Source organism: Coregonus clupeaformis, chromosome 13, assembly GCF_020615455.1.
Source record: "Coregonus clupeaformis isolate EN_2021a chromosome 13, ASM2061545v1, whole genome shotgun sequence".
NCBI classification, from domain to species: domain Eukaryota; kingdom Metazoa; phylum Chordata; class Actinopteri; order Salmoniformes; family Salmonidae; genus Coregonus; species Coregonus clupeaformis.
The window spans coordinates 53,571,009-53,597,794 of record NC_059204.1 but is presented as its reverse complement, the minus strand read 5'-3'; the positions used below and the strand labels follow the sequence as shown (position 1 = coordinate 53,597,794).

Here is a 26,786-nt window from a genome sequence, read left to right as displayed (position 1 = left end):
ATGGAATCAGCAGGAGCCGCAGCAGCACAGGCGACGCTGGAGGACCGGGTCCGCGAACAGAGTGACCAGATCCTGCGGATGGGGTCCGCACTGCAGGAGGTGATCACCACCATCCGAGGCTGGGAGACCCGAGGGACTTCTCCACCGCCATCCTCCCTGCCAGCACCATCGGCAAGTCAGCCCATTCCCGCTCCGGAACCCAGAGGAGTTCGACTCTCGCTCCCGAGGGCCTACGATGGGACCGCGGCCGGGTGTCAGGGATTCATTCTCCAGGTGGAGCTTTACCTGGCCACCGTGCACCCGGCGCCCTCGGGACACGAGAGCGTGTCCGCCCTGATCTCCTGCCTTTCCGGGAAGGCGTTGGAATGGGCCAACGCAGAGTGGAGGAGAATCGACGCGAACACCATCACCTACGACGAGTTCTCCCGCCGCTTCAGGGCGGTGTTTGACCATCCCCCCGGAGGGGAGAGCGGCGGGGGAGCGTCTGGTCTGCCTCCGGCAGGGGAAGAGGAGTGCCCAGGAGTTCGCCTTGGAATTCCGTACTCTAGCGGCGGATGTAGGGTGGAATGAGCGGGCTCTCATCGATCACTACCGATGTAGTCTACGCGAGGACGTCCGTAGGGAGCTGGCCTGTAGGGACACCAGCCTCTCGTTCGACCAGTTGGTCGACATGTCCATCAGGCTGGATAACCTGCTAGCTACCCGCGGACGTCCCGAGGGGGGTCCGTCCATTTCACCCTCCAGCGCCTCCGAGCCGTGCCCCATGGAGCTCGGGGGCGCTGGCGCTAGAGAGAGGAGGGGTCGGCTTACGAGGGGGTCCATCTCCTGCACCAACTGTGGTCGGGGGAGGACACACCGCGGCTAGGTGCTGGGGATGGCCTCCTAGGGGAGAGGACGACAGGTCCCGCACTGGGGAGTCCTTCCAGGTGAGTAGGCGCCCCACTCACCCAGAGCTCTCTGTTGCACATTTCTGTATACCTGTGCGTTTTCCACAGGTAGCACCTCATTCCCAGCATAAGGCGCTGGTAGATTCAGGCGCGGCTGGGAATTTTGTTGATAAGAAGTTTTGTTTAGCCTTAGGGATTCCCCTTCTTCCTGTTGACGTCCCCTTCCCCGTTCATGCCCTAGATAGCCGTCCGTTGGGTGCGGGCTTGATCAGGGAGGTCACTGCGCCACTTAGGATGTGTGCGCAGGGGGGTCATCAGGAGATGATCCAGCTATTTCTGATCGACTCGCCTGCGTATCCGGTGGTGCTGGGCATGCCCTGGTTGAGTACCCATAACCCATCTATTTCGTGGCAGGAGAGGGCTCTGATGGAGTGGTCTGCCCAGTGTGTGGGTCGATGTTTAGGCGTTTCCGTAGGGGCTACCTCGGTGGAGAGTCCAAACCAGGTGCCCGCATTGCACGTTCCCCCTGAGTATGGGGATTTGGCTATTGTGTTCAGTAAGTCGAGGGCGACGCAGTTGCCTCCCCATAGGCAGGGAGATTGTGCGATAGACCTCCAGGCAGGAGCTGCGCTCCCACGGAGCCATGTGTATCCTCTGTCTCAGGAGGAGAAGAGAGCTATGGAGACGTACATAGACGAATCTCTGAGACAAGGATACATACGGCCCTCCACTTCCCCTGCGTCCTCGAGTTTCTTTTTTGTGAAGAAAAAGGATGGAGGATTACGCCCGTGCATTGATTACCGTGGTCTCAATCAGATCACGGTGAAGTACAGTTATCCACTCCCGCTGATTGCGACCATGACGGAGTCATTGCACGGGGCGCGTTTCTTCACTAAATTAGATCTCAGGAGCGCGTACAACTTGGTGCGCATTAGGGAGGGCGATGAATGGAAGACAGCCTTTAGTACCACCTCGGGCCATTACGAGTATCTCGTCATGCCATACGGGTTGATGAACGCTCCTTCAGTTTTCCAATCGTTCGTGGATGAGATCTTCAGGGACATGCAGGGGCAGGGGGTGGTCGTGTACATCGATGACATTCTCGTGTACTCGCCTACCCGAAGTCGAGCATGTGGCCCTGGTGCGCCGAGTGTTGCGGAGGCTGTTGGAGCACGACCTGTATGTCAAGGCAGAGAAGTGTCTGTTCTTCCAGGAGTCGGTCTCCTTTTTGGGTTATCAGTTGTCTGCGTCAGGGGTGAAGATGGAGGTAGACCGGGTGTCGGCCGTGCGTTTTTGGCAAACGCCAACCACTGTGAAGGAGGTGCAGCAGTTTTTGGGGTTTGCGAATTATTACCGGAGGTTTATCCGGGGTTTTGGACAGGTGGCAGCTCCCATAACGTCTCTTTTGAAGGGGGGTCCGGTGCGTCTGCAGTGGTCAGCCGAGGCGGACAGGGCGTTTGGGAGGCTGAAGGACCTGTTTACCTCGGCTCCGGTGCTGGCGCATCCGGATCCCTCTTTGCCATTTCAGGTAGAGGTGGACGCGTCAGAGGCCGGTATAGGAGCCGTACTGTCGCAACGGTCCGGCGCGCCACCTAAACTCCGCCCCTGTGCCTTCTATTCCAAGAAGCTCAGTCCGGCGGAGCGAAACTATGACGTGGGGGACAGGGAGCTGTTAGCCGTAGTACAGGCCCTAAAGGTGTGGAGGCACTGGCTTGAGGGGGCTCAACACCCTTTCCTCATTTTGATGGACCACCGTAACCTGGAGTACATCCGGGCAGCGAGGAGGCAGTTTTCTGACCTTTTTAAAGGTATCTGTGACCAACAGATGCATATCAGTATTCCTAGTCATGTGAAATCCATAGATTAGGGCCTAATGAATGTATTTAAATTGACTGATTTCCTTATATGAACTGTAACTCCGTCAAATCTTTTAAACTGTTGCATGTTGCGTCTATATTTTTGTTCAGTATATATAAACTACCGGTCAAAAGTTTTAGAACACCTACTCATTCAAGGGTTTTTCTTTATAATATGGACAAATAGGGCTATCTACCTTGTCACAATACAACTGATTGGCTCAAACACATTAAGAAGTAAAAAATTCCACAAACTAAACTTTTAAGAAGGCACACCTGTTAATTGAAATGCATTCCAGGTGACTACCTCATGAAGCTGCTTGAGAGAATGCCACCAGTGTGCAAAGCTGTCATCAGAGCAAAGGGTGGCTATTTTAAGAATCTCAAATCTCAAATATATTTTGATTTGTTTAACACTTTTTTGGTTACTACATGATTGCATATGTGTTATTTCATCGTTTTGATGTCTTCACTATTATCCTACAATGTAGAAAATAGTGAAAATAAAGAAAAACCCTTGAATGAGTATGTATTCTAAAACTTTTGACCGGTAATGTATTACTTTTTTATACTAATTCCATCTCTGAGCAATTAGTATAAAATAATATAATTACCCTTTTTTTTGTTGTTGCATAAAACATACACTGAGTATACCAAACATTAGGAACACCTTCCTAATATTGAGTTGCACCCCTTCCCCCCAATAATCTATCTATGCTCAAAAGCATGGGACTGTAAGAGTAAAGGGATAAAGTGAGACCTGCATCCTCTCCATCATGTTCATGAGGAGGTCTGTAGCCAGCGCAAACAAAGGGGTGAGGACAGTGTAGAGCTGGTCCAATGTTAAAGGGATGGGGGGCTCCATGGATGCACCCCTGTCTACTAGCAGAGTGATGGTACAGCCCTGGTCCCATAGTGTCCGACACACACACTGCAACGTTGTCCAGTGGCCCCCACGATGGGCAAGTACCTGTTAACACACACACATACCGTTCAGAAATACCATACACAAACATTCCAATATACAGGTTATGGCCATACACATTACGCTCTCAACATCAATACAGATGTGGTTTGTACGGAAGATACGGTTTACATTTTGGAGTGTTTGTATGTGCGCGGGTATGCTGCATATTTTTCTGGGGGGGCCTGTTTGTATGTGTGTGTGTGTATGCATCCGTGTCTGTTTGTGTGTGTGTATCAGGTACCATGGCTCTGCGGAGGTGCAGGGCAGCCTTGTTGAGTGACTCCAGCAGCTGAGTGACGGTGCGTCTGGTCGGGGAGGTGGTCATCACTGAGGGCTCACTACAGTCCGAGTCCACGGCCGGCTGGGCACGGGGAGAGTCCTGCTCACTGTCCTGCTCACTGCTCTCTGTCGTGTTGAAGTCCTCTCCACTGGTGGTGGTGGCAGCTGAAGGGAGGAGAGAGGGAAAGAGTGAAAGAAAGGAAGAATGTTTTTGTCCTCTGATGTGTCAAAAGAAAGAGAGAGAGAGAGAGATAGGGAGAGAGAGTGTCTGTGTGTGTTGAGGACAGTTAGCTACTTCAGTTATTTCCTTACCCTGTCCGCTCTCCTTGGCCTTGTGGAGGATGGCCCTGCGGTAGGTTCTAAGGCGGGGCTGGGTCGTGGCTTTGGGGGGCGGGGGGATCAGGTCAGGGACTCCGATGTGCTGAGGCATGTTCCTCCACCTCACCAGAGTACCAGAGTGGGCCAGGGAGAACAACGACAGAGGCAGCTGGCTGTAGCTACAAGCACAAGAACAAAAATGTCGTCATGGTCAATTGTCTTTGTTGTAAAATGTACATACACATTTTTGTTCATATACGTACAATCAATAAAACACAGAAATGTAGCTAACTATTCTCCTAAACTCGCTTGAAAGTGAGCTGGCACCAGATATGTAATAGGGCTAGCTCAGCTCACTTTTAGCTACACTCTGAGAATCGTGCTGGAAAGGACAGTGACTGTGAAAAGAAGACATCTGAGCCAGCACAGTACAATCTGGAGGGAATGATAGCGTGACAAGGGTACAGCATGTACAGTTGAAGTCGGAAGTTTACATACACCTTAGCCAAATACATTTAAACTCAGTTTTTCACAATTCCTGACATTTAATCCTTGTAAAAATTCCCTGTTTTAGGTCAGTTAGGATCACCACTTTATTTAAGAATGTGAAATGTCAGAATAATAGTTGAGAGAATTATTTATTTCAGCTTTTCTTTCTTTCATCACATTCCCAGTGGGTCAGACGTTTACATACACTCAAATAGTATTTGGTAGCATTGCCTTTTAATTGTTTAACTTGGGTCAAACGTTTCGGGTAGCCTTCCACAAGCTTCCCACAATAAGTTGGGTGAATTTTGGCCCATTCCTCCTGACAGACCTGGTGTAACTGAGTCAGGTTTGTAGGCCTCCTTGCTCGCACATGCATTTTCAGTTCTGCCCACACATTTTCTATAGGATTGAGGTCAGGGCTTTGTGATGACCACTCCAATACCTTGACTTTGTTGTCCTTAAGCCATTTTGCCACAACTTTGGAAGTATGCTTGGGGTCATTGTCCATTTGGAAGACCCATTTGCGACCAAGCTTTAACTTCCTGACTGACTTTAACTTCCTGATCTTGCTTCAATATATCCACATAATTTTGCTTCCTCATGATGCCATCTATTTTGTGAAGTGCACCAGTCCCTTCTGCAGCAAAGCACCCCCACAGCATGATGCTGCCACCCCCGTGCTTCACGGTTGGGATGGTGTTCTTCGGCTTGCAAGCAACCCCCTTTTTCCTCCAAACATAACGATGGTCATTATGGCCAAACAGTTCTATTTTTGTTTCATCAGACCAGAGGACATTTCTCCAAAAAGTACGGAATTTGTCCCCATGTGCAGTTGCAAACCGTAGTCTGGCTTTTTTATGGTGATTTTGGAGCAGTGGCTTCTTCCTTGCTGAGCGGCCTTTCAGGTTATGTCGATATAGGACTTGTTTTACTGTGAATATAGATACTTTTGTACCTGTTTCCTCCAGCATCTTCACAAGGTCCTTTGCTGTTGTTCTGGGATTGACTTGCACTTTTCATACCAAAATACGTTCATCTCTAGGAGACAGAACACGTCTCATTCCTGAGCGGTATGACGGCTGCGTGTTGTCATGGTGTTTATACTTGCGTACTATTGTTTGTACAGATGAACGTGGTACCTTCAGGCATTTGGAAATTGCTCCCAAGGATGAACCAGACTTGTGGAGGTCCCCAAAATAAATTCTGAGGTCTTGGCTGATTTCTTTTGATTTTCCCATGATGTCAAGCAAAGAGGCACTGAGTTTGAAGGTAGGCCTTGAAATATATCCACAGGTACACCTCCAATTGACTCCAATGATGTCAATTAGCCTATCAGAAGCTTCTAATGCCATGACATCATTACAAGCTGTTTAAAGGCACAGTCATGGCTTTAGAAGCTTCTGAACCACTGGAATTGTGATACAATGAATTATATGTGAAATAATCTGTCTGTAAACAATTGTTGCAAAAATGACTTGTGTCATGCACAAAGTAGATGTCCTAACTGACTTGCCAAAACTATAGTTTGTTAACAAGAAATTTGTGGAGTGGTTGAAAAACAAGTTTTAATGACTCCAACCTAAGTGTATGTAAACTCCCGACTTCAACTGTATATGTGGGAAACAGTGATCTGTATGTATGTGTGTGTGTGTGTGTGTATGCATGCGTGTGTCTGTGTCTATATCTACCTGTGTTGTAAGGCCCCAAGGCCATGGTGGTTCTCCAGGCTCCTCCTCAGCAGTCCCAGGTGAGCCCTGGCGGTGCTAAGGTTGAGGTGACACCTCCACAGCCACTCCTCAGAACACACCTGTCTCAGACACCTCCGACGCTGGTGACGGCGCACCAGGGGGGCTAGCTGGTTCAGCATGGTTTCCACCGCCTTATACTCCCTGACACACAGTCACACAGATGGGAGACACTCAGGCAATTGGGGTAAAAGTTGGACGGTAATTGGTCATAAGCACAAAGAGAGACAGTTGCTGTAAAAGTACGTACTATACCCACCTCTCTGTGTTCTGTGCTTTCAGAGCAGTCAGCTGTTTCTTCTGGAGAAACTCTTTCCTCTTCTTGTCACTCCAGAATGTACTGGCTTTATTATTCTAAAGGGGACAGCAAACAGCTGTCAGACTTATATCTTTGTATCCACACACTATTCTTCTGCAATAGCTTCAGTGGAGGGACAGAAAAGGAAAGGGAAAGATTTTAGCTGAGCTCACCTTGTACTCCATGACGGAAGAGGAGAACTTCTTCAGTTCTTTCCCTGAGGTTGATCTGTCCCCTGGGCCCTTCTTAGGCCCTGTCAGTCCCTCATCCCTCCTGTCACACACACACACACACCACATCACATCACATACAGTTGGGTACTGACTATGACCCCGCCAGTGTTTTTCCAGGTCTGTCACTTGGTATATAAATCAGAGCCCTAAAACAACAACAACAACATACTGTACCGGCACTGTCTCAAGGACACAACAGGCCTTTCCATAAACTACATCATTCTTTAACCTCTTAAATGTAACTAAAGATAATCTAAATGTAATCTACGTAATCCCCAAAGTAATTATTCATCATGATAGGGCCATAAAGCGGGGACTGTGAAGAGACCCACAAAAAGATACAGACACAATACGCACACAAGCGCTAGCACACGCACTCTACACACACCTACATTGTAATATTGTTGTATGGTGGTTTTATACATTTTGTATTGTAGATATGTAGTGGTGTAATAATGTTATATGATGTACTGTTTTATCGTTTGTTTTATATGTAATGTAAGTGCCTTAATGTGTTTGGACCCCAGGAAGAGTAGCTGCTGCCTTGGCAGCAGCTAATGGGGATCCTTAATAAATACAAATACAAATAAATAATGTATAACTATTTTTATCCCCTTTCTGGTAAAAATAGTTATACATTGCTGAGGTGTAGTCACTTTTGAGGAGTACACAGTAGAAATATAATGAAAATATGAAATGTTTAATATGATGTATTTCCTTTTCAACAAAACGGTATAATTAAGGTTTGAAATTACTTATATGTTTTCTAAATATAGTATAATACATTTATAAATTGACTAACTATACGATTTCACCTTCCTTATAACTGTAAAATACATAATTATTTGTATATTTAGTGTTAGAGAAAATGTGCAAAACGTCTGCCCCCATCGCTGTGAACGTCTCACAGAGCTCTAGCCTGGCTTTCTAAACTCACTAGAAAATCGCCTTTCATCTCATGTTAAAATTGTCTGTCTATGGCAAACAGAAAGTGTTTTTTTGTTTAAAATCAATGAATTATAAATCGATCTCTGAATGTGCTACAACGGACGAAACCACTCTCTCCTGCTGCGATAGTATGTAAGGATTCCAGGCTTTTGTGTTGTTAGTTAGGGTTCAGCCAGGAGTTGATGGACAGTCAGAAGAGCGAATGAAATGATAGGAGGGACAGCCCAGCTTCAAGTGGCAGAAGAGACATACTCCTGTGTCCGTGGGAATCCTACGGTGTCCACAGATCGATTTATAAGCGGAAATGTAGGTCAGAACCGGTGCCAGAACCACACAGGTCCACTAAACAGGGGACTTTACATCGAATAGGTATTAACTAAAACGTGATTATAGTACTTACAGGGCGGGACTATACAGTACCTGCTAAGCCAGCCAAATATGTCGTGTCCCCACTGCAGGACCAGCTCTAGATGGTCTTCCTGCATGGTCCTCTGGAGCAGCAGCACAGCAAACTCCATGAAGCACGCCTTGCGTTTGAACTTCATCACTGAAACACACGCCAAATACACAAAGATAATACAGTACAGACAGACACATACACAAAGTGCCTTCAGAAAGTATTCATACCCCTTGACCTATTCAATATTTTGTTGTGTTACAGCCTGAATTCAAAATGGATTAAATATATTTTTTCTCACCCACCTACACATACCTCATAATGACAAAGTGAAAACATGTTTTTTGAAATCTTTACACATTTATTGAAAATAAAATACAGAAATATCTCATTTATATAAGTATTCACACCCGAGTCAATACATGTTAGAATCACCTTTGGCAGCGATTACAGCTGTGAGTATTTCTGGGTAAGTCTCTAAGAACTTTGCACACCTGGATTGTACAATATTTGCACTATTATTAAAATCATTATTCAAACTCTGTCAGATTGCTTATTGATCATTGCTAGACAGATCATTTTCAAGTCTTGCCATAGATTTTCAAGCCGATTTAAGTCAAAACTACGAACATTCAATGTCGTCTTGCTAAGCAACTCCAGTGTATATTTGGCCTTGTGTTTTGGGTTATTGTCCTGCTGAAAGGTGAATTTGTCTCCCAGTGTCTGTTGGAAAGCAGACGGAACCAGGTTTTCCTCTAGGATTTTGACTTTGCTTAACTCTATTCCGTTTCTTTTTATCGTAAAAAAATCCCTAGTCCTTGCTGATGACAAGCATATAAAATGTGGAGAAAGTCAAGGGGTGTGAATAATTTCTGAAGGCACTGTACATTTAGTAAACACCTAGGGAAGACAGAGATAGGGTTAATAAATACGTACAATCTTTGAAAGCAGCCTTCAGAGGGCTGTTGGTGACGATGGGGTACAGCAGAATGGGGTCCTCCTGTCCAGTCAGTTCATGAGTATGGGCCACCGCTAAGAATAGCGTAGAATAGAATAGAATCAATCAATATTCAATGATACACATATAATAGAATATTGCCAATCAACAACGGTTGATAGGAATTTGTTTTAGGGTCTACAATGTTACAAACAGGACAGTAAAAGCCTGCAGTATCTCATACCCCTGCTCCAGGCTGAGCTGTCATGCTGCATGAAGGCTCCAGTCCTCTTGTTCTTCATGGCACTGCCCTCCAGAGCCTTCATCTGTTCATTCTGCTCCTCCTCTCCCTGGATGCTGCCTGCCTTCTTCAGCTGCTTCTCAATCTGGTCACACGCACACACACACACCAGGGTTTCCGTTAGCCGGTAATAGCCGGCTTTTGACCAACAACCAAAAAAAGCAGATAAATGTAATTGCCGCTGGACAATTGTGTTGTCTTTACATATACTAAATAATATACTGTATGTGTGAAAAAATGTTTGATTTAGAATGGACCATTATCATGCACCTGTCTCGGAACAGGGGCATAAAATAAAAAACAAATGTCATCTAGAGTGAGGGAAAAAAGTATTTGATCCCCTGCTGATTTTGTATGTTTGCCCACTGACAAAGAAATGATCAGTCTTTAATTTTAATGGTAGGTTTATTTGAACAGTGAGAGACAGAATAACAACAAAAAAATCCAGATAACTGCATGTCAAAAATGTTATAAATTTATTTGCATTTTAATGAGGGAAATAAGTATTTGACCCCCTCTCAATCAGAAAGATGTCTGGCTCCCAGGTGTCTTTTATACAGATAACGAGCTGAGATTAGTAGCACACTCTTAAAGGGAGTGTTCCTAATCTCAGCTTGTTACCTGTATAAAAGACACCTGTCCACAGAAGCAATCAATCAATCCGATTCCAAAGACCAAAGAGCTCTCCAAGGATGTCAGGGACAAGATTGTAGACCTACACAAGGCTGGAATGGGCTACAAGACCATCGGCAAGTAGCTTGGTGAGAAGGTGACAACAGTTGGTGCGATTATTCGCAAATGGAAGAAACACAAAAGAACTGTCAATCTCCCTCGGCCTGGGGCTCCATGCAAGATCTCACCTCGTGGAGTTGCAATGATCATGAGAACGGTGAGGAATCAGCCCAGAACTACACGGGAGGATCTTGTCAATGATCTCAAGGCAGTGGGGACCATAGTCACCAAGAAAACAATTGGTAACACACTACGCCGTGAAGGACTGAAATCCTGCAGCGCCCGCAAGGTCCTCCTGCTCAAGAAAGCACATATACAGGCCCGTCTGAAGTTTGCCAATGAACATCTGAATGATTCAGAAGAGAACTGGGTGAAAGTGTTGTGGTCAGATGAGACCAAAATGGAGCTCTTTGGCATCAACTCAACTCGCCGTGTTTGGAGGAGGAGGAATGCTGCCTATGACCCCAAGAACACCATCCCCACCGTCAAACATGGAGGTGGAAACATTATGCTTTGGGGGTGTTTTTCTGATAAGGGGACAGGACAACTTCACCGCATCAAAGGGACGATGGACGGGGCCATGCACCGTCAAATCTTGGGTGAGAACCTCCTTCCCTCAGCCAGGGCATTGAAAATGGGTCGTGGATTGGTATTCCAGCATGACAATGACCCAAAACACATGGTCAAGGCAACAAAGGAGTGGCTCAAGAAGAAGCACATTAAGGTCCTGGAGTGGCCTAGCCAGTCTCCAGACCTTAATCCCATAGAAAATCTGTGGAGGGAGCTGAAGGTTCGAGTTGCCAAACGTCAGCCTCGAAACCTTAATGACTTGGAGAAGATCTGCAAAGAGGAGTGGGACAAAATCCCTCCTGAGATGTGTGCACACCTGGTGGCCAACTACAAGAAACGTCTGACCTCTGTGATTGCCAACAAGGGTTTTGCCACCAAGTACTAAGTCATGTTTTGCAGAGGGGTCAAATACTTATTTCCTTCATTAAAATGCAAATCAATTTATAAAAAAATGTACATGCATTTTTCTGGATTTTTTGGTTGTTATTCTGTCTCTCACTGTTCAAATAAACCTACCATTAAATGTATAGACTGATCATGTCTTTGTCAGTGGGCAAACGTACAAAATCAGCAGGGGATCAAATACTTTTTTCCCTCACTGTATGCACTTAAATAGCGAATGGAGGATGCTTTTCTTGTGGTTCATTTTCATGCCAGCCAGGTAGGCTAAACTCCTGTTGCAAAGCGAAACAATGTGCTTAATATTAGGAAAGCTGATAAATAAATATAGTAGGCCTAGCCTATTGAAAGCTGATGGGATCCTCCTCTTTTTAATAGAAGCCATCAAAACTCTGTTTTCTCAAGCAATTGCATAGCCTATAGAAATGTTGCGCAACATGAGCTCATGGGCTCTCATGAAGTGTTTGATTAGATTTTTGATTACATATGCATTGATGTCAGAGTAATTAGAGGGGCAATAGAGTGCGGAGTACCAGGCAGTTAGCAAGTTTGGTAGGCTACTAATGACCATCAGCAGCATCAGAGCTTGGAGAAGCCTAATTACCGTGACTAAACATTCACGTGGAATTTGACTGCCGTCATGACTCATGACCGCTGGTGTTGGGGTAATACGGTCACCGTAACAGCCCTATACCTGACTCTCTTTTCAAAGATGTCTAGAAATGCACACGTTTTGTGCTCTTGTAGGAAGCAATCACTCCCCCATTGCTGACTACAAATTAACTATAACTGGGCTAATAACTAATTAACTAGCAAAGGATATGCACAAATGTGCACACGTCGCTAAATTTAGCTCTCGCTTTGATCTCAATACAAGCACATCTACTTACGACCGCTCATGCTGTAAAAACAGTCCAGTTCAAAGTAAATGCACAGACCATATATGACAATGGTCTATTTGCATATAGACCTACTGCACCTCTGATTGGTTATGGCACACCGGTCTGTGTAGAGTAGGAGCCTGAGTCATGCCTGTCAATGCAATATAATTCTACTCCGATGCATTCTGCCTACAACAAAATCTCTTTCATAGTTAGTTTTGCATTCTAAGTCTTGCATAGTTTGTTTTGTTTCGGTATGTTGCATTGAAAGTGGCTAATATTGCGTTGATGCGATCACAATTCACACAGTAAAGGGAAACGTTGATAGTGTTAACTAACGGGGAAAAGTTCAATCTCGTGCTTCTCTGTGTGCGCTGATATTTCTTCTGCAAGGCAGTCCCGGGCTTGCAGCTTAGAGGGAACATTGGTGATAAGATCTTTAGAGCCTAAACAGATATAACAAGAATTCAGCCTGGCTGGGTCTTTAGTGCCCTGAAGATAAGGAGCCAGTAGCAAATCACTCCTTTGTGCGGTGTGTGAAGAGGGTACAGGACATCTGTGGAAAATTACCAGTGATATAGTGCCTATAGTACTATTCAACTCAAACATTTGCATAGCATTAGATTGTAACAGAACCATTTTGCCCCAACAAAACATATACTTAATTGTTTGAAACCTGAACGTTTTACTACATATTATAATATAATAATAATAATAATATGCCATTTAGCAGACGCTTTTATCCAAAGCGACTTACAGTCATGCATGTTTGTTTTTTTGTGTATGGGTGGTCCCGGGGATCGAACCCACTACCTTGGCGTTACAAGCGCTGTGCTCTACCAGCTGAGCTACAGAGGACCACATGATGCATGTCCTACCTTGCTTCAAAGTAGCATTGCCAAAATCCAACCAAACATTCAGGCAATTATTTTATAAAGACTTCCATATGCCATTGAAACCAGTAGCCTTTTTATCTCATGTTCTATTATTGGTTTTCAAATCATCCTTCTTTCACTGTCTAGTAGCCAAAGGCACAATCCTGGTCATATTAGCAACCATGCTAGTTGTTGCATATTTAGATCTCCCCCTCTTTCTACGTTTGTAATGGATATTGACATCTCTGTCACATGAAACTGCTCACAATGGTGTTTTCCCGCTAATTGCATTATGGAACAAACATTCGCGCATAGCCTACTGCCTTGTGTGCATTGCTGCACTTATAATTGGATGTAGGCTAGGCCTACTGGTTGTATGAATTTGGGATCTATCCTCAACTGTCCCAGAGTCTGTTTGGAAAAGGCTATTTCTTTCTTGCACAGAACGACAAACTGACCAATATAATAGGTAACTGTTTTTACTATGGGGGATAGTAGATTGACATAGGCTAGGGATTTTGCTGTTTGTTACTCGTCTTGTTGGATTAAGGATAGCCAGATTGCTAGCAAGAATGACAAGAAACTGCCATGTGGCGAATCGTAAGTGGCTCGTTTCAGCTTGTTTCATCTTGTTATTGATACCATATCTTGTTTTGAGGTGTTTTGACTGATTTCATGTCAATACTAATAAGGCAAAAGAAATTGCTAGCTAGCTAATTATGTATTTGAGAGACAACAAGTGGTCATTGTGCAAATGTATTTTAATGTTTGGAGACAAAATATAACTTACGTGTTGTCAACAATCTAAGCTAACCTCATCTGTTTTGCCCCATGGTTGCGAGCGCGTCCTTTTTGCAGCTAATAAAACCAACCCGTCTATAAATCAATCACTATTCGCAAAAATACTTATAAACACATTTCATGCAATTCTACTACACTTTATATGACTGGAGACATGAGCAGAATATTTTTTAATACAACAACTACAAGGTAGCCTACTCTGCTGACACTGACAAACAGATCAATAAAAAAGACATTGTCTGATCCATATATTAGCCCTACGAAAAGGGGAGACACAAATACAATATGACATCCATCTAACCTGGAGGAATAAATAATTGTCCAAAAATAAACAAAATTGGCACTGACCCAATGATAAAGACAGTGAATATGCACACTCACTGGGGATACGGCCGATGTTCTCCGCTGGTGCCAATAAGATATGCTACTTTTCGCTCAATTAAGTTGAGAATTTTGAGTCTTTTCATTGTCGATTGGAGTCTTTTCATTGTCTTCACTTTAAAGCCAATTGTTTATCAAACTGTTTTTCCATCAATATGCCTGGCTGGGTCTCTCTGCTTTTCACTGACAGTCGCAACTCAACAATCATCTATTTGGTGTTTGCCGCGCACTCCGCCGAAATTGCGGGCTCTTCCGAGTGTAGGCTATGCGTGTCACGATCGTCGTAATAAGTGGACCAAGGCGCAGCGTGATATGCGTACATCTTTTAATGCGTACTTTGCACAATTAATACAAAACAACTAAACGAAACGTGAAGTCCTCGGTCATACAACACAAACCTAAACGGAACAAGATCCCACAATTGACTGTGCCAAACAGGCTGCCTAAGTATGGTTCCCAATCAGAGACAACGAGAATCAGCTGCCTCTGATTGGGAACCACCCTGGCCAACATAGAAAACAACGATCTAGAAGAGAAACCTAGAAAACTAAACCTAGAAACTAACACCCTGGCTCAACATTAAAGAGTCCCCAGAGCCAAGGCGTGACAGTACCCCCCCCCAAAGGCGCGGACTGCGACCGCGCCAACCAAACACCACAGGGGAGGGGCCGGGTGGGCATTCCGCCTCGGAGGCGGATCCGGCTCCGGGCGCGACCACCACTCTCTCGCTACCCCCCCGTAGCGCCCCTGGTCTGGTCTGGCCCCGCTGGCCGGAGCTGGACTGGACACCGGTGTAGCGGATTGCTCAGGCTCCGGTGTGGAGCAGCTGACCGGTGCCTGATGGAACAGGCACGGGCTGTGCCGGACTGACGACGCGCACCACTGGCTTGGTGCGGGGAGCAGGAACAGGCCGGACCGGGCTGGCGACGCGCACCACTGGCTTGATGCGGGGAGCAGGAACGGGCCGGACCGGGCTGACGACGCGCACCACTGGCTTGGTGCGGGGAGCAGGTACAGGCCGGACCGGGCTGACGACGCGCACCACTGGCTTGGTGCGGGGAGCAGGAGCAGGCCGGACCGGGCTGGCGACGCGCACCACTGGCTTGGTGCGGGGAGTAGGAACGGGCGGACCGGGCTGGCGACGCGCACCACTGGCTTGGTGCGGGGAGTAGGAACGGGCCGGACCGGGCTGACGACGCGCACCACTGGCTTGGTGCGGGGAGCAGGTACAGGCCGGACCGGGCTGACGACGCGCACCACTGGCTTGGTGCGGGGAGCAGGAGCAGGCCGGACCGGGCTGACGACGCGCACCACTGGCTTGGTGCGGGGAGTAGGAACGGGCCGGACCGGGCTGACGACGCGCACCACTGGCTTGGTGCGGGGAGCAGGTACAGGCCGGACCGGGCTGGCGACGCGCACCACAGGCTTGGTGCGAGGGGCAGGAACAGGCCGGGCCGGGCTGGCGACGCGCACCACAGGCTTGGTGCGGGGAGCAGGAACGGGCCGGACCGGGCTGACGACGCGCACCATTGGCTTGGTGCGGGGAGCAGGAACAGGCCGGACCGGGCTGGCGACGCGCACCACAGTCTTGGTGCGAGGGACAGGAACAGACCGGACCGGGCTGGCGAAGCGCACCACAGGCTTGGTGTGAGGGACAGGAACAGGCCGGACCGGGCTGGCGACGCGCACCACAGGCTTGGTGCGAGGGACAGGAACAGGCCGGACCGTACTGGGAACACACCCACTGGCCTTGTGCGGGGATCAGGAACGGGCCGGACCGGACTGGTAACACACCCCAGTACCTCTCGCCGTGCCTCTACACTCTCCTTCCCCCTCATGACCAATGGCCCCCGTAACCTGGTGGCCTCCTCTCCTAGTCCACAAACTCGCCCTGTAGCTGCCTCCAGCAGCCCCGTCGTCCATGCCGTGTGCCCCCCCCCAAATTTTTTTATTGGGGTTGCCTCTCGCCTGTCCGACGACGACACTGTTGGCGCCGTACCTCCTCTCTCGCCAGGGCTTTAACTTTAGCCCATGGCCCTTTGCCCGCGAACATGTCCTCCCAGGACCACCATTGGCCCACCTGGGCCATCGCCAACCTCTCCAGCTCCTTACCCGGCGTTTGCTCCTGCACACGCTGCTTGGTCCTTGTATGGTGGGATCTTCTGTCACGATCGTCGTAATAAGTGGACCAAGGCGCAGCGTGATATGCGTACATCTTTTAATGCGTACTTTGCACAATACAACAAAACAACAAAACGAAACGTGAAGTCCTCGGTCATACAACACATACCTAAACGGAACAAGATCCCACAATTGACTGTGCCAAACAGGCTGCCTAAGTATGGTTCCCAATCAGAGACAATGAGAATCAGCTGCCTCTGATTGGGAACCACCCTGGCCAACATAGAAAACAACGATCTAGAACAGAAACCTAGAAAACTAAACATAGAAACTAACACCCTGGCTCAACATTAAAGAGTCCCCAGAGCCAGGGCGTGACAATGCGATTTAAAACAAAAAGAAGCTAATGATCCTCTGTGGCCAAATCATGCTTTCTGGTGTAGTAGCCTATTTTGAATGATTTTATTTATTTCTGTACAGACAGGAGTAAGCTAATTAGGTTGTTGAGATGAATTACCATGAACTAAATGTGATTTCTGTCATTCTGAGAACTGTGGGTGGACGCCCTATTCAGGATACGCAACAAATGCATATGGGTCCGGTACATTTCTTAAATTACCAGTAAATTAAAATGTTGCTGGTTAAATGTCCGTTCGCCACATTTTCCTAACGGAAACCCTGACACACACACACACACACACACACACACACACACACACACACACACACACACACACACACAGAGAAGAGTACCATCCTCAATGTGACATACAACGTGAGGCTATTTGATGAGTTTCCAAGCATAGGGTTTTATCTGTAGTGATGCTTTGAATCCTCTGCTTCATTTAGACAACATGGTAATTAACAGACAAAATACACTATTGCTGTGTGTAACAGGGGCTTAAGAGTGGGAGGTTACCATGGTAATGGGGCCACTCAAGCCTTGTCACATGTCTGTGTGAGATTTTGAATCTGACTACTGACTAGTAGTAGACCGCGTCTCTTTGCTAGCAGTTGGGAATCCGGGATTCATCTAATGGCATTGAGGAGTATACCACCTCAGTCATCGGCTTCATCAATAAGTGCATCGACGACGTCGTCCCCACAGTGACCGTACGTACATATCCCAACCAGAAGCCATGGATTACAGGCAACATCCGCACCAAACTAAAGGCTAGAGCTGCCGCTTTCAAGGAGCGGGACACTAATCCGGACACATAAGAAATCCCGCTATGCCCTCAGACGAACCATCAAACAGGCAGTCAATACAGGACTAAGATTGAATCCTACTACACCGGCTCTGACGCTCGTCGGACGTGGCAGGGCTTGCAAACTATTACGGACTACAAAGGGAAACCCAGCCGCGAGCTGCCCAGTGACGCAAGCCTACCAGACGAGCTAAATGCTTTTTATGCTAGCTTCGAGGCAAGCAACACTGAAGTATGCATGAGAGCACCAGCTGTTCGGTAGCCAATGTGAGCAAGACCTTTAAACAGGTCAACATTCACAAAGCCGCGGGTCCAGACAGATTACCAGGACGTGTACTCAAAGCATGCGCGGACCAACTGGCAAGTGTCTTCACTGACATTTTCAACCCCTCCCTGACCGAGTCTGTAATACCTACATGTTTCAAGCAGACCACCATAGTACCTGTGCCAAAGGAAGCGAAGGTAACTTGCCTAAATGATTACCACCTAGTAGCACTCACGTCGGTAGCCATGAAGTGCTTTGAAAGACTGGTCATGGCTCACATCAACATCATCATCCCGGAAACCCTAGACCCACTCCAATTCGCATACCGCCCCAACAGATCCACACAAATTCAATCGCACTCCACACTGCTCTCTCCCACCTGGACAAAAGGAACACCTAAGTGAGAATGCTGGTCATTGACTACAGCTCAGCGTTCAGCACCATAGTGCCCACAAAGCTCATCACTAAGCTAAGGACCCTGGGACTAAACACCTCCCTCTGCAACTGGATCCTGGACATCCTGACGACGCAGCCCCCAGGTGGTAAGGTTAGGCAACAACACATCTGCCACACTGATCCTCAACACTGGGGCCCCTCAGGGGTGCGTGCTCAGTCCCCTCCTGTACTCCCTATTCACCCACGACTGCGTGTCCAAACACGACTCCAACACCATCCCTAAGTATGCTGACCAACAGTGGTAGGCCTGATCACCGACAACAATGAGATAGCCAATAGGGAGGAGGTCAGAGACCTGGCAGTGTGGTGCCAGGACAACAACCTCTCCCTCAATGTGAGCAAGACAAAGGAGCTGATCGTGGACTACAGGAAAAGGCGGGCCGAACAGGCCCCATTAACATCGACGGGGCTGTAGTGGAACGGGTTGAGAGTTTCAAGTCCTTGGTGTCCACATTACCAACTAACTATCATGGTCAAAACACACCAAGATATTCCCCCTCAGGAGACTGAAAAGATTTGGCATGGGTCCCCAGATCCTCAAAAAGTTATCCAGCTGCACCATCAAGAGCATCCTGACCGGTTGCATCACCGACTGGTATGGCAACTGCTCGGCATCTGACCATAAGGCGTTACAGAGCGTAGTGCGTATGGCCCAGTACATCACTGGGGCCAAGCTTCCTGACATCCAGGACTTATATCCTAGACGGTGTCAGAGGAAGGCCCAAAAAATTGTCAAAGACTCCAGTCACCCAAGTCATAGACTATTCTCTCTGCTATCGCACGGCAAGCGGTACCGGAGCGCCAAGTCTAGAACCAAAAGGCTCCTTAACAGCTTCTACCCCCAAGCCATAAGGCTGCTGAACAATTAATCAAATGGCCATCCGGAGTATTTACATTGACACCTCCCTTTGTTTTTACACTGCTGCTACTCGCTGTTTATTATCTATGCATAGTCACTTTACCCCTACTACATGTACAAATTACCTTGACTAACCTGTACCCCCGCACATTGACTCGGTACCGGTACCCCCTGTATATAGCCTTGTTATTGTTATTGTATTGTGTTACTTTTTATTTTATATTTTCTTAACTCTTTCTTGAACTGCATTGTTGGTTAAGGGCTTGTAAGTAAGCATTTCACGGTAATGTTGTATTTGGCGCATGTGAAAAATACAATTTCATTTGATTTGAGTTGAAGCCAACTCCAACTAACATTGAAAAACAACCAAGCTTACAGTGAGGGAAAAAAGTATTTGATCCCCTGCTGATTTTGTACGTTTGCCCACTGACAAAGAAATGATCAGTCTATAATTTTAATGGTAGGTTTATTTGAACAGTGAGAGACAGAATAACAACAACAAAATCCAGAAAAACGCATGTCAAAAATGTTATAAATTGATTTGAAATAAGTATTTGACCCCCTCTCAATCAGAAAGATTTCTGGCTCCCAGATGTATTTTATACAGGTAACGAGCTGAGATTAGGATCACACTCTTAAAGGGAGTGCTCCTAATCTCAGCTTGTTATCTGTATAAAAGACACCTGTCCACAGAAGCAATCAATCAATCAGATTCCAAACTCTCCACCATGGCCAAGACCAAAGAGCTCTCCAAGGATGTCAGGGACAAGATTGTAGACCTACACAAGGCTGGAATGGGTTACAAGACCATCGCCAAGCAGCTTGTTGAAAAGGTGACAACAGTTGGTGCGATTATTCGCAAATGGAAGAAACACAAAATAACTGTCAATCTCCCTCGGCCTGGGGCTCCATGCAAGATCTCACCTCGTGGAGTTGCAATGATCATGAGAATGGTGAGGAATCAGCCCAGAACTACACGGGAGGATCTTGTCAATGATCTCAAGGCAGCTGGGACCATAGTCACCAAGAAAACAATTGGTAACACACTACGCCGTGAAGGACTGAAATCCTGCAGCGCCCGCAAGGTCCCCCTGCTCAAGAAAGCACATATACATGCCCGTCTGAAGTTTGCCAATGAACATCTGAATGATTCAGAGGAGAAGTGTTGTGGTCAGATGAGACCAAAATGGAGCTCTTTGGCATCAACTCAACTCGCCGTGTTTGGAGGAGGAGGAATGCTGCCTATGACCCCAAGAACACCATCCCCACCGTCAAACATGGAGGTGGAAACATTATGCTTTGGGGGTGTTTTTCTGCTAAGGGGACAGGACAACTTCACTGCATCAAAGGGACGATGGACGGGGCCATGTACCCATAGAAAATCTGTGGAGGGAGCTGAAGGTTCGAGTTGCCAAACGTCAGGCTTGAAACATTAATGACTTGGAGAAGATCTGCAAAGAGGAGTGGGACAAAATCCCTCCTGAGATGTGTGCAAACCTGGTGGCCAACTACAAGAAATGTCTGACTTCTGTGATTGCCAACAAGGGTTTTGCCACCATGTACTAAGTCATGTTTTGCAGAGGGGTCAAATACTTATTTCCCTCATTAAAATGTACATCAATTTATAACATTTTTGACGTGTTTTTCTGGATTTTTTTGTTGTTATTCTGTCTCTCACTGTTCAAATAAACTTACCATTAAAATTATAGACTGATCATTTCTTTGTCAGTGGGCAAACGTACAAAATCAGCAGGGGATCAAATACTTTTTTCCCTCACTGTATAAACAAAACAATGTAAATAGCCAAGGACAAAGTCTCACTATGTAGGCTTTCGAGTAAATTATACCAACTTTTATGCCTCCAAAAATGTATCTATCAGCACTTCACTCACAGTGCGCACAGCTCACCAGCCAGGCATTGATGCTGCACGAGGTGGGATATAGGATACGTATTTCTATTGAACAAAACTTTCAACAAAAAAAAACTGCAGAAATACTTTGAAAACAGCTACTTGACTTTTGACTCAATTTTTATTAGCAAATGCGAACGTAATGCTCACTGTTCTGATAGCTGTACTTCTGTACAAAGTATTATATTGTCCTATGTTGTCATCTAGTGGCGAAATTGGGTACTGTAGCTTTTAATTTGCTAACTTTCGGTTCAGAAAGTTCAGAGCTCAGAACAATCGGAGCAACAGCAACAGAAAGACAAGCTCTATTTTTCCATCTTACTAGGCCTTGGTTAAAGATAAGTCTGTAAGTTATTTTGCTTATTAGAACATGATTTTGCTAATTCAAATTGTGTTTCTAGAATATTTATGTTTTTTACATGTTTATTCTAGTTTTGTAATTTCCGATGATGCTTAGCTAATTGCGCTAACTATCACCCATTCACTTAACATTGTGTGTTAGCATGCTAGCTAACGTTTCGTGACAGAATTTAGCTTCTTTGGTTTTGGATGTATCTAGCTATTTTAAGTGTTCAGATATCTCTTGTGACAGAGTTAAAGCATAGTTATTAAGCTATATGGACACTTAGATTGTGTGATTATGTTTTGTGGCACCTTTCCTGTGATGTAAATTGTCATCATGTTGGCTAGCTAGGCTTGTTTTCTTGTTGCTAGCTCGTGATAGAAATGCTGTTCTTTATTTGTATCCAGTTGTGTGAATGTATATAGTGACTTTTCTAATACATTTTCTCCTTTCTGTATCTGTTACAGTTTTACAAAACAAAATATATTCTACTAAAGATTCTTAAAAGGTACCAGTGCCTCCTGATTCTTTATTGGAAAATGTAAGCTGTCTGCCAAGCTTTGTGGTTTACACATTGTGAGGGCAGAACACTCACACTGTAGAGCCCTGCAAATTGACCACCCGCCAACGTGGCTGGTGAAATAGACATTCTTACCCGCCAATACCAAAATCTACCGTTATTTGGCGGGTGTTCACTTTATGCCCTGCTTGGGCTGTACATGGAGGTGTGCTTTGAAAAGTAATTGATTAAAAGGCAGTATAGGTTACAGTGCAGTACATACCCAGTCTGGCTCCACTGGCAGGGGCTTGCTGGGTCCCTGGGTCTCCAGGACCTCATGGAGGAGTTTCTTTCCCTGTTCGATCACTGTTGCTGCCACACGGTGCTTCTCCAGGGTGCGAAGGGCCTATGGGTTAGTAGAGGACTGGTCTTAATAGATCTAGATGAATGGAACTCACACACACACTGTGTTAAAACCTTTTCCAGCTCTACCTCTTTGGTTTGTATATAGCTCGAAGGATCAAAACGGGACACACAGCTGTATCCTTACAAACATTTCGGGGCAGCTGCACAAAACCTTCACCAGCTCTTCCTCTTTTTCACACACATACACACACTATGGTTTAATAGCAGGAACCGAGTTACTGAGATTTCCCGCCCAAACTCATTCTCGTTTCCAGAGATAAATAAGGTTGCAAGAAACCAGTAAATTATAATAAATAATTGTTAAAAACAGTGTGACGTGAAATGGCACTGTTAAATGATAAGAAATGTCTAAATCTGTGTCACAATCGTTGTAAGAGGCAGACCAAGGCGCAGCGTGATAGGCGTACATCTTTTAATGAGTACTTTACACCAACAACAAAACAACAAAACGATACGTGAAGTCTAAAGGTTCACCAACACAAACCTATACAGAACAAGATCCCACAATCAACTGTGCAAAACAGGCTGCCTAAGTATGGTTCCCAATCAGAGACAACGAGCAACAGCTGCCTCTGATCGGGAACCACCCTGGCCAACATAGATCTAAACGATCTAGACAGAAAACAAGGAACAACTAAACACCCTGGCTCAACATTAAAGAGTCCCCAGAGCCAGGGCGTGACAGTACCCCCCCCCCCAAAGGCGCGGACTGCGACCGCGCCAACCAAACACCACAGGGGAGGGGCCGGGTGGGCATTCCGCCTCGGAGGCGGATCCGGCTCCAGGCGTGACCACCACTCTCTCTCTCGCCCTCGTGGTCTGGCCCTGCTGGCCGGAGCTGGACTGAACACCGGTGGAGCGGATTGCTCTGGCTCCGGCGTGGACCAGGCACAGGTGGAACAGGCACGGAACGTGCCGGACTGACGACGCGCACCACTGGCTTGGTGCGGGGAGCGGGAACGGGCCGGACCGGGCTGACGACGCGCACCACTGGCTTGGTGCGGGGAGCAGGAACAGGCCGAACCGGGCTGGCGACGCGCACCACTGGCTTGGTGCGGGGAGCAGGAACAGGCCGGACCGGGCTGGCGACGCGCACAACAGGCTTGGTGCGGGGAGCAGGAACGGGCCGGACCGGGCTGACGACGCGCACCACTGGCTTGGTGCGGGGAGCAGGAACGGGCCGGACCGGGCTGACGACGCGCACCACTGGCTTGGTGCGGGGAGCAGGAACAGGCCGGACCGGGCTGGCGGCGCGCACCACTGGCTTGGTGCGGGGAGCAGGAACAGGCCGGACCGGGCTGGCGACGCCGCGCACTGCGAGGGGACAGGGACAGGCCGGGCCGGACTGACGACGCGCACCCCTGGCCTGGTGCGGGGAGCAGGAACGGGCCGGACCGGGCTGGCGACGCGCACCACAGGCTTGGTGCGAGGGACAGGAACAGGCCGGACCGTACTGGGAACACACACCACTGGCCTTGTGCGGGGATCAGGAACGGGCCGGACCGGACTGGTGACACACACCACTTGCTTGGTGCGAGGAGCGGGACTGGGTTTCCTCATAAACCTCCGCTCCCTCTGCTGCCTACTCAGTTCCTCTCGCCATGCCTCTACACTCTCCTTCCCCCTCATGACCAATGGCCCCCGTAACCTGGTGGCCTCCTCTCCTAGTCCGCAACCTCGCCCCTGTAGCTGCCTCCAGCAGCCCCCGTCAGTCCATGCCGTGTGCCCCCCAAAAAAAAATTATTGGGGTTGCCTCTCGCCTGTCCTACGACGGCCCGGTTGGCGCCGCTTCTCCTCTCCTGCCTGGGCATCCTCCCTCATCGCCCTCCGGTAGCGGACGGCCTCCTCCTCTGTGATTCTACCCCAACCGAGGAGGACATCTACCAGAGTAACCTCCTGTTCCATACCCGGCGTTTGCTCCTGCACACGCTGCTTGGTCCTATTTTGGTGGATCTTCTTTCACGATCGTTGTAAGAGGCAGACCAAGGCGCAGCGTGATAGGCGTACATCTTTTAATGAGTACTTTACACCAACAACAAAACAACAAAACGATACGTGAAGTCTAAAGGTTAACCAACACAAACCTATACAGAACAAGATCCCACAATCAACTGTGCAAAACAGGCTGCCTAAGTATGGGTCCCAATCAGAGACAACGAGCAACAGCTGCCTCTGATCGGGAACCACCCTGGCCAACATAGATCTAAACGATCTAGACAGAAAACAAGGAACAACTAAACATAGGAACTAACATCCTGGCCTAACATTAAAGAGTCCCCAGAGCCAGGGCGTGACAATCTGGCTCCTCTATGGCCATCTCTGCTATCTGCATGGTCAATCATATTCCTGTAAAGCTTAGAGAGAGTCTCATGAATACACCAGAAAAATATGTTTCTACTGGTGTCTTCACCCAAGACATTAGTGACCATTGCCCAGTTGTTTGTGTTAGAGATACAAAAATCAAAGTTACCAAAATCTAAGTGTCATCACAAAGAGGAACTTTAAAAACTTCAGTGAACAGGCTTTTTTTATTTTTTTTTTACCTTTATTTTATTGACCTTGATTGTATTTCAGCTATCCCTGAATCTGATTTAGCTTTGAGCCTTTTTGAAGATGTCTTCAATACTATTGTGGATAATCATGCTCCCTTCAAAAAATTAAGGATTAAAGGTAGATCAAATGCCTGGTACACTCCGGAATGATCAGAAGTAATTCATAAAAGAGATGATGTTTGGGTCAAGGCTTAGGCCTGGACTGGCAAGCTTTTAAGCAACTGAGGAATCATTGTGTAAGACAAATCAGAAATGCTAAATCTGGATAGATGAAAAGCTGTCTTTTAAAAATCATCTTTACTAAATTTGCTCTAAAGCAGTATCCACACCCATTGGATGTAGTGATCACAATATAGTAGCCATATCTATCAAAACCAAAGTTCCAAAGACTGGACCTAAAATAGTGTATAAGCAATCATACAAGAGGTTTTGCAATGATTCCTATGTTGAAGATGTGAAAAATATTTGTTGGTCTGATGCGTGTAATGAGGAACATCCTGATGCTGCACTTGAAGCATTTATGAAATTGCTTCTTCCGGTTACTGACAGGCATGTGCCCATAAAGAAACTGACTGTTAAAACTGCCAGATCCCCATGGATAGATGATGAATTGAAAAACTGTATGGCTTAGAGGGATGAGGGTAAGGGAATGGCAAATAAATCTGGCAACACAGCAGATTGGCAAACATACAGTAAACTGAGAAATCACGCAACTAAACTAAACAAAAAGCTGAAGAAACTATACTATGGAACAAAGATTAATGAAATAAAGAATGATAGGAGTACCTTAAATGATGTATGTAAGTCGCTCTGGATAAGAGCGTCTGCTAAATGACCAAAACGCACCACTGACGACGCGCACCACTGGCTTGGTGCGGGGAGCGGGAACGGGCCGGACCGGGCTGACGACGCGCACCACTGGCTTGGTGCGGGGAGCAGGAACAGGCCGAACCGGGCTGGCGACGCGCACCACTGGCTTGGTGCGGGGAGCAGGAACAGGCCGGACCGGGCTGGCGACGCGCACAACAGGCTTGGTGCGGGGAGCAGGAACGGGCCGGACCGGGCTGACGACGCGCACCACTGGCTTGGTGCGGGGAGCAGGAACGGGCCGGACCGGGCTGACGACGCGCACCACTGGCTTGGTGCGGGGAGCAGGAACAGGCCGGACCGGGCTGGCGACGCGCACCACTGGCTTGGTGCGGGGAGCAGGAACAGGCCGGACCGGGCTGGCGACGCGCACTGCGAGGGACAGGGACAGGCCGGGCCGGACTGACGACGCGCACCCCTGGCCTGGTGCGGGGAGCAGGAACGGGCCGGACCGGGCTGGCGACGCGCACCACAGGCTTGGTGCGAGGGACAGGAACAGGCCGGACCGTACTGGGAACACACACCACTGGCCTTGTGCGGGGATCAGGAACGGGCCGGACCGGACTGGTGACACACACCACTTGCTTGGTGCGAGGAGCGGGACTGGGTTTCCTCATAAACCTCCGCTCCCTCTGCTGCCTACTCAGTTCCTCTCGCCATGCCTCTACACTCTCCTTCCCCCTCATGACCAATGGCCCCCGTAACCTGGTGGCCTCCTCTCCTAGTCCGCAACCTCGCCCTGTAGCTGCCTCCAGCAGCCCCGTCGTCCATGCCGTGTGCCCCCCCAAAAAAAAATTATTGGGGTTGCCTCTCGCCTGTCCTACGACGGCCCGGTTGGCGCCGCTTCTCCTCTCCTGCCTGGGCATCCTCCCTCATCGCCCTCCGGTAGCGGACGGCCTCCTCCTCTGTGATTCTACCCCAACCGAGGAGGACATCTACCAGAGTAACCTCCTGTTCCATACCCGGCGTTTGCTCCTGCACACGCT

At 47.7% G+C, this 26,786-nt stretch overlaps 1 protein-coding gene across 1 annotated transcript in view; it reads right to left on the bottom strand.

Moving 5' to 3' along the window:
- cfap54 (cilia and flagella associated protein 54) overlaps positions 1–26,786 on the bottom strand; it is a 147,171-nt gene that overhangs the window by 63,546 nt on the left and 56,839 nt on the right. The window contains exons 26-35 of the mRNA XM_045224515.1: positions 22,239–22,361; positions 9,599–9,740; positions 9,354–9,449; positions 8,441–8,567; positions 7,013–7,112; positions 6,801–6,895; positions 6,485–6,685; positions 4,302–4,486; positions 3,952–4,154; positions 3,504–3,713 (exon numbers count right to left, since the gene is read on the bottom strand). Coding sequence (XP_045080450.1) covers positions 3,504–3,713; positions 3,952–4,154; positions 4,302–4,486; positions 6,485–6,685; positions 6,801–6,895; positions 7,013–7,112; positions 8,441–8,567; positions 9,354–9,449; positions 9,599–9,740; positions 22,239–22,361 — 1,482 coding nt within the window. The remainder of the gene's footprint in view (positions 1–3,503; positions 3,714–3,951; positions 4,155–4,301; positions 4,487–6,484; positions 6,686–6,800; positions 6,896–7,012; positions 7,113–8,440; positions 8,568–9,353; positions 9,450–9,598; positions 9,741–22,238; positions 22,362–26,786) is intronic.